General features: G+C 37.2%; 1 protein-coding gene across 8 annotated transcripts in view; it reads left to right on the top strand.

Moving 5' to 3' along the window:
• Positions 1-17,233, top strand: part of LOC127988299 (dedicator of cytokinesis protein 3) — a 170,445-nt gene that overhangs the window by 133,211 nt on the left and 20,001 nt on the right. For 6 of the 8 annotated variants that reach the window (XR_008161612.1, XM_052590960.1, XM_052590964.1 and 3 more), the window contains 21 exons: positions 540-664; positions 1,072-1,234; positions 1,535-1,641; positions 2,342-2,513; positions 2,616-2,713; positions 2,819-2,902; positions 4,244-4,344; positions 4,429-4,510; positions 5,274-5,444; positions 7,836-8,028; positions 8,314-8,441; positions 8,536-8,682; positions 10,418-10,516; positions 10,653-10,747; positions 11,485-11,560; positions 14,901-15,001; positions 15,648-15,706; positions 16,102-16,250; positions 16,411-16,496; positions 16,639-16,665; positions 16,800-16,895. Coding sequence is in view for 7 of the 8 variants with exons in the window: in XM_052590960.1 (XP_052446920.1) it covers positions 540-664; positions 1,072-1,234; positions 1,535-1,641; positions 2,342-2,513; positions 2,616-2,713; positions 2,819-2,902; positions 4,244-4,344; positions 4,429-4,510; positions 5,274-5,444; positions 7,836-8,028; positions 8,314-8,441; positions 8,536-8,682; positions 10,418-10,516; positions 10,653-10,747; positions 11,485-11,560; positions 14,901-15,001; positions 15,648-15,706; positions 16,102-16,250; positions 16,411-16,496; positions 16,639-16,665; positions 16,800-16,895 (2,359 nt within the window). In the remaining variant the exon portion in view is untranslated. The remainder of the gene's footprint in view (positions 1-539; positions 665-1,071; positions 1,235-1,534; positions 1,642-2,341; positions 2,514-2,615; positions 2,714-2,818; positions 2,903-4,243; positions 4,345-4,428; positions 4,511-5,273; positions 5,445-7,835; positions 8,029-8,313; positions 8,442-8,535; positions 8,683-10,417; positions 10,517-10,652; positions 10,748-11,484; positions 11,561-14,900; positions 15,002-15,647; positions 15,707-16,101; positions 16,251-16,410; positions 16,497-16,638; positions 16,666-16,799; positions 16,896-17,233) is intronic. The other 2 variants (XM_052590963.1, XM_052590962.1) reach the window with 2 other exon arrangements.

Here is a 17,233-nt window from a genome sequence, read left to right on the forward strand (position 1 = left end):
AAAATCTACGTATTTGTAACAGGTGCAGTTTTACCAAGCAAGCAAATAAATAAATAAATAAATAGATGATACCAAAAAGTGATATCTTTTTGAAAAGATTAACAAAGTGTTTGTGCGACCCTTTTGTGTGTTTATTTAAAATTTGTCATTGCATTTGTTTTGTCTAGGGCGTCTAATTTTTTTCAACTCTGTGTGGTGACACATAAATGTTGTATTTTTTTTCGAAGTAACCGTCCAAAGTGAAAATATAAAAGGAAAAATCCACAACACACACAAAAGTTGCCAAACAAAAAACATTTTGCAGCTATTTCTTTAAAATGTGTCATCAGATTTTGATCTAGGATGTCGGAACTTTTATAAACTCCATGTGGCGATACGTGAATGTTGAGTTTTCCATGCAATAATTCTCTAAAGCGAAAATATAAGTAACAAAAGTACAACGTATTTGTAACAAGCAGTTTTACCAAGTCAAATTGAAAAAGACTAATATTGCCAAACAATGTGTGTGTGTGTGTGTGTGTGTGTGTTTCTATCTTCAGGCGACATACGCAATGACCTCTACCTCATGCTGGAGAGAGGAGACTTTGAGAGAGGAGGCAAGAGCGTTCAGAAGAACATCGAGGTCACCATGTATGTGCTCTACGCTGACGGCGAGATCCTCAAAGTATGTCAAACTGCCTTGATAAAGAATAGTTTGCCAAAACATTGCCATCATTTACTCACCCTAATGTTGTTCCAATGTTGTATAAAGGGAGAAATTTTAAGGAGTTGTATTGCATGAATAATGAAATAAAAAATCTGCGGGTTCGGGATGACACGAGGGAGTGAATAATGAAAGAATTCTCAATTTCGGATAAACTATCTCTGAAAAACATATCAGTGATCTGTAGCTCATGTGGTGAATCATTTAGTCCAGACGAAATTGAAGTCAGTTTGGAGGAGTAAATGAGTTTGGGACTTTCTGATGTATTTTACATAAGCCCATCGTAAATGTTGGTGTCGCAAACTTTGATGCACACTATAAAGCCACATAAAAGCAGATGGTCTCCATTTTCTTCTATCTTTTATCAGGAGTGCATTAGTCTGGGCTCAGGAGAACACAACATCAGCGAGTACCGCTCTTTTGTCCTCTACCACAACAACAGTCCTCGCTGGAGTGAGGTCATCAAACTGCCCATCCCCATCGACCGCTTCCGCGGCTCCCATCTGCGTTTTGAGTTCAGACACTGCTCAAGTAAAGACTTTGCACACTGCTGGAACAATTTTGCATGCATTTTAGTGAATTGATTTTTCTCCTGACATTTGATCTAAAGGCTTATGCCTAAATGACTGAAATTGATCAACTAATACAAATACAGTTTGTGCCTAAATATGAATGTATTTACAAAAACATAACATTTTTGCTTTTTAAAATGGATGAGATGCTGTTTTATTAGTCATTATCCAACTTGTTGGGTTATATGATGCATGCACTACTTGATATATTTAAGTTTTTTGACTTGACTATTTGACTATTTTTATTTTATTTTTACAGCAAAGGACAAAGGAGAAAAGAAGCTTTTTGGCTTTGCTTTCACTCCACTCATGAGAGAAGATGGCACCACACTGTCAGATGAGAGCCATGAGCTTTACGTCTACAAGGTTAGGCAGACTTTACGCTATGTGAAACAACACAAATAATAAAAAAGATGCAAGTTTCAAGATGTGTGGAAGACATGATATTTGACAGATTTTTATTATTTAATGTTATTTTCATTTTATAATTTTTTTTGTGTAGTTAAGCTTAATTTTAATTAGGTATTCCAGTAAAAAAAGTTATTTTTAATTACATTAAAATAATAACAGTTACAGTATGTACATTAAAATATTTATGCTTTAGATTATATAAATAATAATAATAATAATATAGAATAATTATTAAATGCACTTCATATTTAGTTAATTACTTAATAAAATGTTACACATAATATTAAAAATATATCAGTATATACATTTTTGAAAGTGGCACAAAAAAAAACTTTAATCCACTTGCCTATTAGTAACGTTTTCTATAATATTATTATTATTATTATTATTATTATTATTATTATTATTATTATTATTATTATTATTATTATTTATGTAATTTAGCAGTGTGTCTGTGATTTGTTTTTTCATTTATTTATAAATTTTTTGGGTTATTTTGGCACTTTAAGTTAAACTAGGTTATCTTGGCAACTTGCAGAAATAAGGTTTTTATACTATGTATTATTAAATTTCCTTTATTTCAATTTGAATTGATTTATTTTAGCTAATGATGACCCAGTTTGACGTGTAAATCTCTCTCCTGTCTGTGGATCAGTGTGATGAAAACACCACCTTCAGTAACCACGCGCTGTACCTGGGGCTGCCCTGCTGTAAAGACGACTTCAACGGCTGTCCCAACATCCCGTCCAGCCTCATCTTCCAGCGCAGCACTAAGGAAACCCTCTGGATATCCACTCAGCTCTCTTCCACCAAACTTACACAGAATGGTAAATTACTAACAATTAATAACAGTTGTCCTTAATTAATCAGTCGTTGTGTATACTTCTCAGAGTATAGTAACAATGTCTGGTTGTGTTTGTGTTGTGAAGTCGATCTGCTGGCCTTGTTGAAGTGGAAAGCCCATCCAGAACGTGTAATGGACATTTTGGGGCGATTGCGGCACGTCTGTGGGGAAGAAATAGTCAAAGTGAGAGCTCTGTCTTGCTTTTTTATTATTTTATTCTTTACAAAATAACAGATTTTAATGTCTGCTTAATGTAATTTGCATCCATTTGCTGTTTTTCTTCTCCAGTTTCTTCAAGACATCCTCGACACGCTGTTCTCCATTCTGGATGACAACACAGACAAATACGGACCCCTGGTGTTTCAGTCGCTGGTTAGAAACTCTAACAAATGACATTTCTAGGACTGCACCATAGCTTATCTAACGTTAATAATTCACTGCTGTAATAACGTGTCCGGTTTCCATTCATCAAAAGTCTCACACCGTCACGTACTGTGTGTTTGTGTGTGTTTGCGTGAACACCCTTAAATGTGCACGATTCATCTCTTTCACGAGTGCTCATGCTGTGTGTGTATGTGTCTGTTTTGAAAAATGGAAGATTTCAGCTGGCGTGGATCCAGGCATTATTAGGCGTTCACGGCTGCTTGATAGTGGCGTCTCCAGAGAGCCTTTAGCTTCTTGTACTCCTGTAAAAAGAGTCAAGACGTTCTAGCCTCTCTTGGCCTGAATACATCTGTCATGTTTTTGTGTGGAGAATAGGGAAGCTATGCGGATGCATTCTTCTTGCATGGATATTAATCTTGCAAACAACTTGTTGGATTGCGGTCTCATTGTAATTTAGTTTAAAGAAACAGTTCACCCAAAAATGAACATTTTTACTAAAAAGTTTGTTTCTTCACCTTTTTTGAAATTTTTATCATTACATCACTCGCTCACCGATGGATCCTCTTCAGTGAATGGGTGCCGTCAGAATGAGAGCCCTAACAAATCATAAAAACATCACAATAATCCACAAGTACAGCAGTTTATGTCTTGTAAACTGAAAAGCTGTTTGACGTTTGTAAGAGATAAAGACATTTTCTAGTCTTCTATCCATAATATTGTTTTATAATAAAAAAGTAATCTCATCTGAATCAGGAGAGAAATATGCACAGATCAAGCCCAGTTTACAAACAAAATGCATCCAAAATAGTTCTATACAATGTCTTTTTTCTTCGTCTTTCTTTTTTTTTGGTGGTGGTGGATTTGAATTTGAGAGGACAACAATAAATAAACTTCTTCAATGGAGGAAGAGTTAATATGGATTACTGCCTTTTTTTTTTTTCTTTTGATCAGAAGCAATGTTTTAAAGTCAGAATGGCTTAATAATAGCTCTGTTTCTTACAAACACACAGCTTTTCAGTTCACAAAATATTAACTGATGGGCTGGAGTGGTGTGGATCGTATATTTGTTCGGACTCTCATTCTGATGGCACCCATTCACTGCAGAGGAATTTCTCCAAATCTGTTTGTGAAGAAACAAGCTCGTCTACATCTTCGTTTTTTTTTTTTTTATTATGGTTGGGGGGTGAACTATTCCTTGCATTTGATTTACTAAAATAAATAAAAGTCAATTTTTTGTATGTATTAATTACTTAAATAACACCGATGCATACTGATATTTTCAACACAAGTTCGAAATTTGAACCTCGCCTGCTTTCCATCTCTGTCCAGGTGTTCATCATCAATCTGCTCAGGGACAGTAAGTTTTATCACTTCCGTCCTGTGATGGACACGTACATCCAGAAGCACTTTGCTGGAGCACTGGCTTATAAGTAATTCAATTTATTTTCACAGTATATTTTTTTGAGGTTTTGAATCTGAATATGGTATAACTCGTTGTTTCATGTCAAATTCAGAGAGTTGATTCGCTGTCTGAAGTGGTATATGGACCGATCAGCAGAAGTTGTTCGACAGGATCACATCCAGGATGCCATGAGGGTGAGATCTCCTTGATTTCACCAAGTATGCTGTATAACCTCACAAACAGAACAAAAAAATCACATTAAATCATATGCCAGCTACTATCAAATAAACAGTGATTCAGCTATAACAGGAACTAGAATAAAAATGCATTTACATAAGAAGTTTCAGTGCAGTCCTCAAAGGACCTTTACAGATAACTAGCTGAAGCAAATGTGTTCAAGATTTCCTATTCACTCACTGTATGTTTTTGTTGAGATGTATTGCCATTACTGGTTTGATTGGTGATTTCATTGTGGTTCTGAAAATACCCTCATATTAAAAAGACAAGCACTGTAAAAGTACAGAGGAATAATTTAATTAAAGTGGGTGTTGCATCAAGATTTTCAAAAATATCTTGAAAAACACATATTTGAGTGAAAGTAACAAAGGTGTCCACTTTTAATTGTACTCAAGTATTTAGAAGTAAAATACAAAGCCACCCATTTAATCATAATATTTAGAACTCTTCAACAACTGCTCAGTACAATTTAAATTATACGAAGACGATAAAATATATATATGGAAATGTGATGCATTTAGTTAAAAAATCACTCGAGTTAAGTAGATTTACCATGGTGAACTTTTTTTTTTTTTATTTGTCTTCAATGTAGAAGAATAAGGATTGTCTGTATTGATTGTACTTGGAGTATTTTAAAAACATTTTATAGCATAAATGTTGAAAAGCTTGGATACTTGCAGATATTGCCAGGGTACACGTTAAATGTGAATCTACCTCCAGGCTCTAGAGTACCTGTTTAAATTCATCGTCCAGTCACGAATCCTCTACTCCCGGGCCACCTGTGGGATGGAAGAGGACCAATTTCGGGCTAGCATCCAGGAGCTTTTCCAATCCATCCGTTTCGTGCTCAGTCTGGACAGCCGCAGCTCTGAGACGCTCATTTTCACCCAGGTCAGATATAAACTCAAGAACTATTCACATTTCATGTTTATGACAATTGACATTTGGGAGGAGATACTACCTATGAAACCATCTGATATTTGAAAAGAACTGTGTCAACAATAAAAAGCCTAAAATTGCTAGGAGTGGGGTTCAATCGAATGAATGGTTTGTTACTCTACAATTTTGTATTGATGATTGTATGATTTTATACCTCGGGCTTGTTTAATTGAGGAATTAAGCGAAGAGAACAAAAGATCAAGGTGGTATAATATGTTAAAAATCAAAGAATCGTAACGAGTTTCTGATCTCCAAATCCATGGTTTTTGACCCAAGATTAAAGTCTTTCCTTTCCAAATTTCCTTGAGACCCAGGTTTGTTTAATGTTCTATGAGATTAATGCATCTGTCTCGTTGTGCCCTAAAGAAGTTGTACGTCTAAGCTGTTTAGACAGCCCCATCTCAAGAAAAATCCTGTAAACGTTGCAATTAAACAAAACAAGGTTTTTCCTGAAGGCTGCAGGAGTATGTTTAAGTAAAGATAGCTGCTCCATCTGCTCTAACATTTCTATGATAAATGTTTTGAAGGTCTCAAACTTAAAGTACACAAGATTAGAGCTATTGAGACTTCAAGACACTTCAAGAAACTTCAAGACACTGAAGCCACCAAACAAGTTCTTGAGCGAATCTAGTATAATTTGTCTCTAGATATTTGTACTGTCTGAAGATGGTACTTGCTGCTATGATGCTAGGTTGTTAGGAATATATGTGGTTTCTGAGGTTTTCTGAGTGGTTTAAACCCATTGCTTTGTGTTGCAATGGGTTATTCATTGCTAACCCATTGCAAGGATGTTTTGGATTGTTGGTAGCAGGTTTTCTAGCTATTTTCCCCTCCAAGTTACTATGATATTCTGATCCCTAGATATGTTTTATTGTTCACCAGGTAATGGTTCCCCTCACAAAGTATCACTCCGTTTCTCAGCACAAACAGTTTGGGACAGTTTTTGTGTAAAGGATTGGGGTTTGTAGAATTAAATATTTTGTTACTTTTGTTTAGTTATAGGTAGTGTTTGTACAGTAAAATGTGAAATTTCTTTCTGTGTTCATGTTTAAAATGTGGAATCCTGTTGGTTAGATAATGTTTGCAAAATTTCACAAAACTTTTCTTGCACATGGCTTTTTCTGTCACCACCATATTTTATCATACATTATATGCCTCCACCGAAGCATCATTTAATTCCGAAACTACCAGGAAACTTGAAAAAGAAAAATACTTTGATTTATCAATGTCTGGACACAGTACGGACCATCCTACCCACAATTCTTGAACAAATAGTTTAGTGAAGATTTAGTCTTCTTTGGTTTTTGTTGACTTAATATTTTCCTGAATTGTCCCATGTTATACCTTTGTGGACTTTTCCCATCCCTGCCCCGAATCTTGACCCAATCCTGCCCAACCTCACTGTGCCCCCTAGGGTCCCCAGCCAACTACTGGACAAGCCACCACCAACCAGGGCAACTGCTTGCAGCCATTGAGCTGCAATGCCCCAAGGCCCTCTCCGCTGTCTGTAAGTAGATGCAGCTTGTTGAATTGCCCCACAGTAATGGAACGGGGACTCCCTCACAACCTGACCCAATGCCAAAGCCCAAAACATCTACCATCACATACAACCACTCAGTACCTTTCCAGAACACCAGCCCTCAACAATTAACCAACAACCCAAAAAACTGACCAACAATTGCTCAACAATGCTTCCAGTGCTTCTTCTGCTGGATTCTTTGATGTGTTTCTTGATTTTGATTGTTGTGTTTGACACCAAATCTTCTCCCGCACAAAGTCACGTCCTTCCAAACACCCCCATTTTCACCTCTTGAGTGGCTTTTAAGGGGACCAGAGATCACCTTGCCTGCAATGGATCGTACCATTGGGCTGTTGAGCAAAGTAGGGAAGAAAAGTCCTCAGAAGCAAGAGTTGTAATGGACCTTTGAATTAAGGAATTCAAGGTTTTTGAACCTTGAAGGCCAAGCCCAAGGTTTTTGACTATGACCATGACTATATAGAGGTCTTCAACCGTGCTCCCAGAGACACACTAGCCTGCAAATTTTAGTAGCAACCTACTCCAACCCACCTGCCTGTATCTGTCAAGTTTAGGTTGGTTTGGGTGGTTCAGTTTAAGTATATATTTGGGCTAAAAATTTTAATTGACTGAATCTCTAATCTACCAAGTAACCATGAGGTGATGATCACACCTCACTGTTACTTCCTCTCTTGCTGTGTAGGTGACATCATACCATCTTTGGTCAACAGGCCCATCACAACTTGTTTTATCTAAAGGCGAGGACAAACAATGACCACTTTGCAAATGTCAACCCTTCTTTCTCTGGTCTCTTCCACTTTTGTCAGGCTGCCCTACTCAACTCATTCCCAGCTATTTTTGACGAGCTCCTCCAGATGTTCACAGTACAGGAAGTGGCAGAGTTTGTGAGGGGAACTCTGGGTAGCATGCCTAGTACGGTCCACATCGGTCAGTCCATGGATGTGGTCAAGCTGCAGTCCATTGCTCGGACAGTGGATAGCAGGCTTTTCTCCTTCCCAGGTATTTCTTAAAGAATTAGTTTTACTCTCTAATGTGCAGAATTTTACCTTTTAGAGGTACAACAGCTTGTCACTGGGGCGGGTACTCTCATTTACCCCTAGAAGTACCTTAAGGTTACACTTCATATTACTACTCTAGGGTATTAATACTCACATTTTATGCTTAGATAAGCTACAAACTTGTCCCTTTTAGGAGTACTGCCCCAGTCACAAGCAAATTTGCAGATGTTCTACGACGTTAATCAGGTGAATTAAGTTAATAACTTACCTCTGTCTGTTTGCACAGAATCCAGGAGAATTCTACTTCCTGTTGTTCTCCATCATATTCATCTGCATCTGCGCCAACAGAAGGAGCTTCTGATCTGCTCGGGAATCCTGAGCAGCATTTTCTCCATTATTAAGAGCAGCTCACTGGTACACTTCGGTCAATGTGCAAGTCATCAAAACTCTGAACAAGCTATGGATGACTGTGGTTAAAGAGACAATGTTCCTTGTTTCCTATCTGTAGGAGAGCTCTGTGCAGGAGGAGGTAGAGATGATGGTGGAGAGTTTGTTGGATGTGTTGTTGCAGACGCTGTTGGCCATCATGAGTAAATCTCAGTCTCAGGAGGCGGTAAGAGGGCAGCGCTGTCCACAGTGCACGGCTGAGATCACTGTTAGTAACTAACAAATCTGATATTCTACTTCCTTCCTTCCTTCCATCCCTCTTCCCCTCCACCTGCTTTGCAGCATCCCCACTGAGATCTTTTCTTCATCTTCTGTTTCTTTCCCAGCATATTTCTCTTTTTTTTCTGCCTATATAGCGCAACAGTCAGGTTCTGAAAGTAAAATCACATTAATAGAAAGATTAATTTTTAATGACAATAGATCTACCTCAAGCTTCAACATTAATCATGCCAAACTGTTGGGTTAAACTGTCAAACCACACACACATATATATATATATATATATATATATATATATATATATATATAGAGAGAGAGAGAGAGAGAGAGAGAGAGAGAGAGAGAGAGAGAGAGAGAGAGAGAAAGAGAGAGAATATATTTGAATATATGACCATTACTCTAATATAAAAATAACAACCGTTGTGCTCTTTCTCTCTCTCTCTCTCTCTCTCTCTCTCTCTCTCTCTCTCGTTCACGTCGTTCATGTCTGTTTTTATTATGTCTCATATTCACTCACTTACTCACTGACTCACACATAATACGATGTCTTCCTGCGGGTGAATTTCATGAAAACTACACATAAAATGCATATTTCAAGGAGGAATGGAAAATTAAACCTCGGTGTAGGGCCATTACTTTCTTCATAATTTTCTTTTTGTGAAATAAAAGTGAAAAATTTCTTAAAAAATGTATTTCATTTCTGCATTAATATATGAACCTAATCTTTCTTGACAGGTTTCGTGAGACTCACCCATGCTTGTCTGTCTTATGTCCTATACATTTAGTCTTTTGTAACACCTGCTCAGAACGCAAAGATAAACAGTAAACTATTAGAGCACAAACATGCTCTGATCAGTACTCTGATGTGTAGGTTAGCATCATTTGATATACTTTTGCTTTCCTTTAATGTTAAATTTTTTATGTATTCATCATAGATAGCTTATAAACAGAATCCAGAAGAACTAATATCATGTCTCTGTGTATATTTTGTTAAAAGAAAGCATAACCAGACGAGAGAGTTCACTAAGAATAAACTGTGCCCTTTGATAGCATCACATATTTGCAAACATTGTCTGAGTTGTTTTTAACACCTGGGTTTTCAAGGCCCTGTCCACATGAACATGGGTATTTAAAAAAACGCAGCTTTTTCTTTGTGGCTTGGCCATTCATCCACATGCAAACCTGTACATTTTTGAAAATAGACAGCGAAATCGGAGATTTGGGTTTGTGACTTTGGAGCATGCGCAGTTATCTCCTCCTACTGGAAACTTTCTCAGGCTTCTGATTGGCCAACATGGCTTTACAGTTAAGATTATATTGCCACCTGTTGGTTTGGCATGCTCTTGACAGTGCTTCATAGCATGCTTTTGCATTTTCATGTGGACAGAGATTAATTTTTTTTTTTAAACAGAAGAAGGAAAAACTTAGTTTCTAAAAATAGCTAAAAATGCAAAAGTTGTGTAAAATCAGCTTGGTGATTTCAGCCAGCCTTTAAATTTTTTGTTCATAATATGCATCATAATTTAGTGAACAGACTTTAGGCGGTCTGTGGCGTGCTGTTTAATGCTGAGGGTGCCACAACTGTTAAGTGAATTCATCCCACAGTCTTCACGTCTTATTCATTTTGCTTCCCTGCTCCCTTTGAATTCGTTTGATTCGCTGTTTGATTGCCAAACAAACAGACTGATTGGCTCACAAGGACTTGCACACTTTCTGATTGGCAGGGGGAGTACGTGTCCTGCTTGTTGTCCCTCCTTCGTCAAATGTCGGACATTCATTTCCAACACCTAATGGACAACTTCCAAAGCAAAGAGGAGCTGAAGGTGAACCATCTCATAAATTTTAGAAACAAAGCATTTAAATCATTTATAGTATTGCTTAAATGTGAAGTTTTTAAATGTTAAATGTGAAAGTACTTTCTTCTAACTCGGTTTATACAATCCTGTCTATCTCTTACAGGAGTTCTTGCTGAAGATTTTCTGTGTGTTCAGAAACCTGATGAAGCTCAGTATATTCCCGCGTGACTGGAACGTCATGCGACTGCTGACCAGCAAGTAAGACCTCATTCCTGCTTCCTTCCAAAGTAGTTTTTTTTTTTTTTTTTTTTTTTTTGTCAAAACATTGATTTTCTGATTTGCAAAACACATATAATATATATTAGTGTTCCTGTAGCTCAATTGCGCTATCAAGCGCAAGGTTGGGGGTTCGATTCCCCGGGAACACATGATAGGTAAAGATTGATATCCTGAATGCACTGTAAGTTGCATTAGCGTCTGCTAAATGCATAAATTTAATTTAAATTTAATATATGGCATAATGCAATGTATTTCTCTTGAAATATAGTATTTTTATTATTTGTACAATGTCTTTCAGACAAAAACAGTAAAGTCACGCTTTCAACCTGGATGTCATTGCATTAGATTGTATTTTTACAGAACATATGTTCAGTTTTCAAGAAAAAAAAGCTTAAAAAAAATTTAAGTTTGGGGATGAAATTCAAAAAAAAAAAAGATCAAGATTTTAACAAACTGTTAATAAGCAGTTGCTGTTTTCAGTTTCAGTTTCTGTTTTTGCTATCTTCAGCACTAGATAGCACTTTAAATTGTCATAATATTTCACAATATCACTGTAGTTTTGATCAAATAAATGCAGCATTGGTGAACAAACTTTTTTAAAGTATAAACTTAAAACCTTTGAAAAATAGTGTATATTTATACTGTTCAAAATAAATCTGTCTTTCTATCTTCTAATGTTTTTATTTTCTTTTAATTATCTCTTTTCTTTCTTGCAGTATCATTGTGAGCACAACCCAGTATCTGTCACCTGCTCTTCATAAAAGCTTTACGGATGCTGACTTTGATTTTAAGGTGTGTGATTGTGATGAAGATCAACCACACATTGCACAACATTGACTCCCTGGCACTGAAACACACATTAAACATAAATGTAATTTTTAAACCCACACACAACTCTTTTTTCTAAATATCATATTCCACATGTACACAAACGTGCTTGATGTGGGCCTTCACGGTGTCCTGCTGTTGGGCACACTTGGCCCTCTCTAATCCACTCTAATGAAGCTCTCCTCCCTGATCAAGACAGATGGTGCCACTAACTAGGGAGACTGGCTCTGAAAAGTTCAAATCTACTGAATTATTAATGAAGGTTATCTTTGAGAGAGAAACATGGCCCTGTCTGCCAGCGTGAGCTTTCACTGGATATTCCCTGAAAAAACAAACAAACAAACAAAAAAGCATTGGCCATTGTGGAGCAACTTAAAGGGAAAGTTCACAAAAACGTTGTTTACATTTAGATCAAAGCACGAACAACATGGAAAACGTATCTGTGTGGCGCAGCTGACACAGAACAGCATACACTATTTATGTTCAGTGGACACTCTCCAAAATGGCCTCCGGATGACGCGGAGGAGACAAATTGTTGTATAAAGTCTTTATTTATTTATTTTTTGCACAAAAAGTATTCTCGTAGCTTCGTAAAATTACGGTTGAACCACTGATGTCACATGGATAATTTTACTGATCTCCTTGATATGTGTCTAAGCTTTGATTGTGTAAGGACCCTTGCTGTCAATGCAGGATCAGAAAGCTCTCGGGATACAGTATGTAAATGTACAGTATGAATGACAGCTCACACAGAAGACACTTTGAAACCAAGCAGATTTCTGTCGGTCAATGCAGCAAAGTTACATGACTAATTAAACCCGTTGTGAAATCTGCACGGGAAATCTTTTGCAAAGTTCTAGATTCTTTGAATGTCTATTGAAAAATGGGCAGAGCATCATTAATAGTGAGCGCATCATTTGGTAGCCTGACTACGTCAGACTTCCTACTTCCGCTCAATTTCATTTCGCTTCTGTACTCAGTCTGATACAGCGTCAGAGCTTTCTGTTTGCCACCGGTCTGAAAACAGCCGGGCCAATCAACGAGCAGAGGGCGGGCTGAGAGCCGTGACGTAGATGCTAAAGTTTTAAATTGTAGGTTAGAGAAATCGAAAACCGAAACGACCGCGGAAATGGGAAACGAGACACGGGATGCAATTCGCTCTGTTATGGGGAACATTCAACTCTTTTCAAACTGAAGCCAGAACAAGAAGAGTGTTTAACAACAGGTTTACAGTGGAAGTTCAATCATAGATTTGAGTTCGATGCATGATGTCTGTGCTTCGATGCGGCTGTACAGGCGCATAACATACGTCATAACTAAACGTATCTGATTGGCTTACGGGTAACCAATGATTTTAAACTTCAGACAAGCGCCCCCTAGCGAGAGAGAAAACACTACTCTATTATGCCATTCCAGACTCTGTCTACGAAGCAAAGTGAAGTAGCAGAGTCTGGTATTACCAGGCTAATCATTTGGGCCAGTTTTACTAAAAATGCACAAATTAAAGAACACAGACACAACATCTCATTTACATATTGACGAACACAATATACCAAGCACAGCGCAAATTAGCATAGTTCAAAAAAAAGGAATAAAGAAGCCATTATACTGAAAAAAAAGTCTAAAAAATTAAGGGTTGCAAGAAGTTTTGATAGACCTGATATTGCATGACTCCTAGATCAGGGTTTCAAATTGTCTTTTATTTCCTGAAGCAAAAAAAACTATGCATTCCAAATAAATTAATATGCCTGGAAAAAAATTATCTCCCTTCTAGCACACGCTCGCTCATCTCTGCGGTGCGTCCTTCTAGTAACAACAATTGCTGCCATTTAAAGTGCGAAATAGTTTAAGGCATGCTTTTTTGGGTATTAAATAATGGCACAAATATCAGTAATTTGATAAGCGGAAACATTAGTAAATTGTTATAGTAAACCAAGCATTACTTGGTTCATTTGAATACTCTCCTCCCATAAAGTTTGCGTCTGAAAGGGAAACTCCTACAAATCCATATTCAATAACGTCAGGCGCAAAAATGACTGCCCATTCCTTTGCAGTGCTAATTCGTCACTTTGTCTCTTTATTAAATCCTGACAGTACAATTTTAATGCCAAAAGATGGTTTGCGCTTGTGCAAGTTGTTAGTAAAACTGGCCCTTAGTGTCCAAACAAGAGTTTGGAATAGTTTGATATGGAAAATGATTGTTGGGTGTGGCTTCCTTTCTGGAAGAGGAGACTAAGACATGCCCACCCAAGAATCAATAGGTATGTTCAACTTAAAGTGGTGCCAAAGTTCCTTTAAGGCAAGTCATTTCACTTGACGGCCATCTTTGAAATGTCTCTCAGGCAGCTATTTCAGTTATGCAAGAAGGTGATAATATTCCACCATATTGCACGTTGCACTTTCTCCCATTCATAAATAATAGGAATGCACCACCGTAATGCACCACAAGTCTTTGGCAGCGCTGTTTCAAGTCTACCTAATATATACACAAACTGATCAGTTGTGTATATCCATGTTTATCAGTGTGGGGATTCGCTGGATACACCCTATAAAAAAGACAGCATAGTCCAATGTAGAGCAGCTTAAATCCGGAATCCAATCTGAACTGGTTAATGTACTTTATCATCATAGCTAGATCAGTTTAGTTTGATAAGTAAAGCCATGATAAAATTTAACCAACATGTCATATCTCTAATGAATATTGAAAGTTACATCCTTAAAGGGATAGTTCATCCAAAAATGTGAATTACTCCTTGATTTACTCACCCTCAAGCCATCCTAGGTGTAAATGACTTTCTTATCTCTGACAAATTCAATCAGTGTTACATTAAAACATGTCCTGGCTTTATAATGACAGTGAATGGGGGTCCAGTTTTTGGTTACACACAGCTCCAAGTGGTTAATAAAGCCATCTGAAGTGAAGCAATGCATTTCAATTTTTGAAATGTTATAAACCCTAATCTCTAGCTTCCGCTAACTGTTGTACACACGTTCACATTAGTGACATTTCATTGGCATACTGAATTGCATCTACAAAAATGTTTAGAGTTACAGTAAAAGTTATCTTTCCTTTAGTATTCAAACAATAGTTCAGAATAGTTTGAAAAATTAGGAGGTGTGGCTTGCTTTCTGGAGGAGGAGGGGCCTAAGCTAAGTCACGCCCACCAAACAATCAATCAGTTGTGTATATCCATAGTAATGGTATGGCCAAATGGAATTATATTAGTTCTCCTTCAAAACTTTGTCAAGATTTCCATTAAAGACACAGTAGCATCACTAACCATTTCTGTTTCTTCTCCGTCAGGTGTGGAATTCATATTTCAGTCTGGCAGTGTTGTTTATCAACCAGCCTAGTCTACAGCTGGAGAGTCTGACACCGGCCAAGCGGAAGAAGGTCTTTGACAAGTAAGACTTGGTTCTGCTCATTCACACACAATAAAGGCCCTACAAAGAAATCACCCCGTCATTGTTTCTAAAGGCGTGCAGATTGCAATGTTTTTCCACCACAGGCTTTCATTGTATATGCATTTCGATACTAAATAAAATCCAAATTACTTTCACAAATGTCATGTCACAAATGCAGTCAGCAAAGCTTAAGTTGTATTTAACCCAGATACTCCTTTAACTATGAAACAAACAGTGATTTGTGTATTGTAGCGACGGCTAATCCAGGTTAAATCCATCCAGAGTACGTTCAACATCTCTTTGGATTCCATCTTTTTTGGACAGCTCTCCCTCCTTTTGTTGTTATCCATGGGATCTGCATCTCATGATTAATAGATACCTGTTCTTTCAGATATTGTTCAAATACTCAAAATAAAAAACGCAAGACTGCCGCACGGCATGCAATATAGATGATCACCCTGTGAGTTTGTTGGGAGGGTCGATTCATCTATCTGCTTCTCCATTTACATCTATGATCTTCAGCCCAGCATGTGGCTCTTCTGTTTCTCTCAGTCTAGTATGTTTAATGCATGCTGTTTGTTTGTGATTTTAGATTCCTGCATGGATTTAGAGGAGATTTTTGTGTGTGTTTTTGTTGTCTTTGCAGGTATGGTGATATGCGGGTCATGATGGCTTACGAGCTGTTTAGCATGTGGCAGAATTTGGGTAAGTGTTTTGATTCGCTCTCTTTCTTTTGACTCTGTTTCATGACTTTGTTTTTCTACTCCTGCATTTCTCTGCACACGCACAGACAAAAACATAAACGCAAACATTCACTTCCTCCAGAAAAGCAGTACTGACCTCTAGAGGTGGAATAAGGTACCACACTGCAAAAAAGACTCCGTAACCACCATAAAGTGTTGATGCAACTTTGGCCATTTTTATGTCACAGGGTTTTTCATTACTAATATTATTAAGAATAACAGATTTCAGATGTTTTCTGTTTTATAAACCTTACCCTTTTGTTACATAAACATAGATTTTCAGGCTTTAACTAAAAAGATCAACCAGAAAGAAAGAAAAAGTAATGAATAATCACAATTTTCTTGGTTTGGCTGCAGGTGAGAATAAGATTCACTTCATACCAGGAATGATTGGCCCATTTTTGGGTGTGACGCTTGTACCACAAATTGAAGTCCGAAATATAATGATCCCCATCTTCCACGATATGATGGACTGGGAACAGAGAAAGAACGGCAACTTCAAACAGGTCCATTATACCTGCTTCTGCTTTTCTGTCTTTTCTTGTTCTGTTTCTCTTAACCTGAGTTGTGTTCCAGGGAAATAAAATAATATGATTTAAGATTGAAACATTGGTACAAAGTAAATTTGATGTTTATTTCTCTCTACTTTTTTTGTTTATGGTGCAGGTGGAGGCAGAACTGATAGACAAACTGGACAGTCTGGTGTCCGAAGGCAAAGGCGACGAGAATTACAGAGAACTCTTCAGTTTGCTGTAAGTGCGCACACAGACACACACACACACATACATTCCCTCTACCTTCTCCACTGACACACACAGCTACACGTCTAACTGTTTAAGTACTCTTGTTATAACCTGAGTGTCTCTGATTTGCCTTGTGCTGCGGGATTATTAGAACTCAGCTGTTTGGGCCGTACCCCAGGTAAGAGGAAACTAACCCTGTTCAGCCTATCAGATGCCACTAAAATAGATCTTCCATTGCAAGCCCTTCTTTTACCTTCAGCCCATTAAATGATCTTAAATAATTCTATAAATATGTGTGCCATTTATGTCTAGTCTGTTGGAGAAGATTGAGCAGGAGACCTGGAGGGAGACGGGCGTCTCTTTCGTCACATCTGTCACGCGGCTCATGGAACGACTGCTAGACTACAGGTAAAACACTCACGGATAAAAATGATTTATTTATTGAATTAGATTTTATTTTTTTATTTTTCGGTGTTCATTTTAATTGTAATGTTTTTAGCTTTATTTTTTATTTATTTATTTTTTTCTATTTTTTTTACCAATTTTATTTAAGTAACTTTAGTACTTCAACAGATGTAAGTTTTAGTTTTTTTTTTTTTCATCATAATACGTGTATTTTATTTTAATTACCAAAAATAGTTGTTTAATTTTAGCTTTTGTTAATTATTAAATTTCTGTTCATATTGCAGATTGTTGCTCATTTAAACAGGAATTTGACTGCCGTGTAAAATGTTAAGCAAAACTCA

The sequence above is a fragment of the Carassius gibelio genome, chromosome B22, assembly GCF_023724105.1.
Source record: "Carassius gibelio isolate Cgi1373 ecotype wild population from Czech Republic chromosome B22, carGib1.2-hapl.c, whole genome shotgun sequence".
In the NCBI taxonomy this organism is placed as follows: Eukaryota; Metazoa; Chordata; class Actinopteri; order Cypriniformes; family Cyprinidae; genus Carassius; species Carassius gibelio.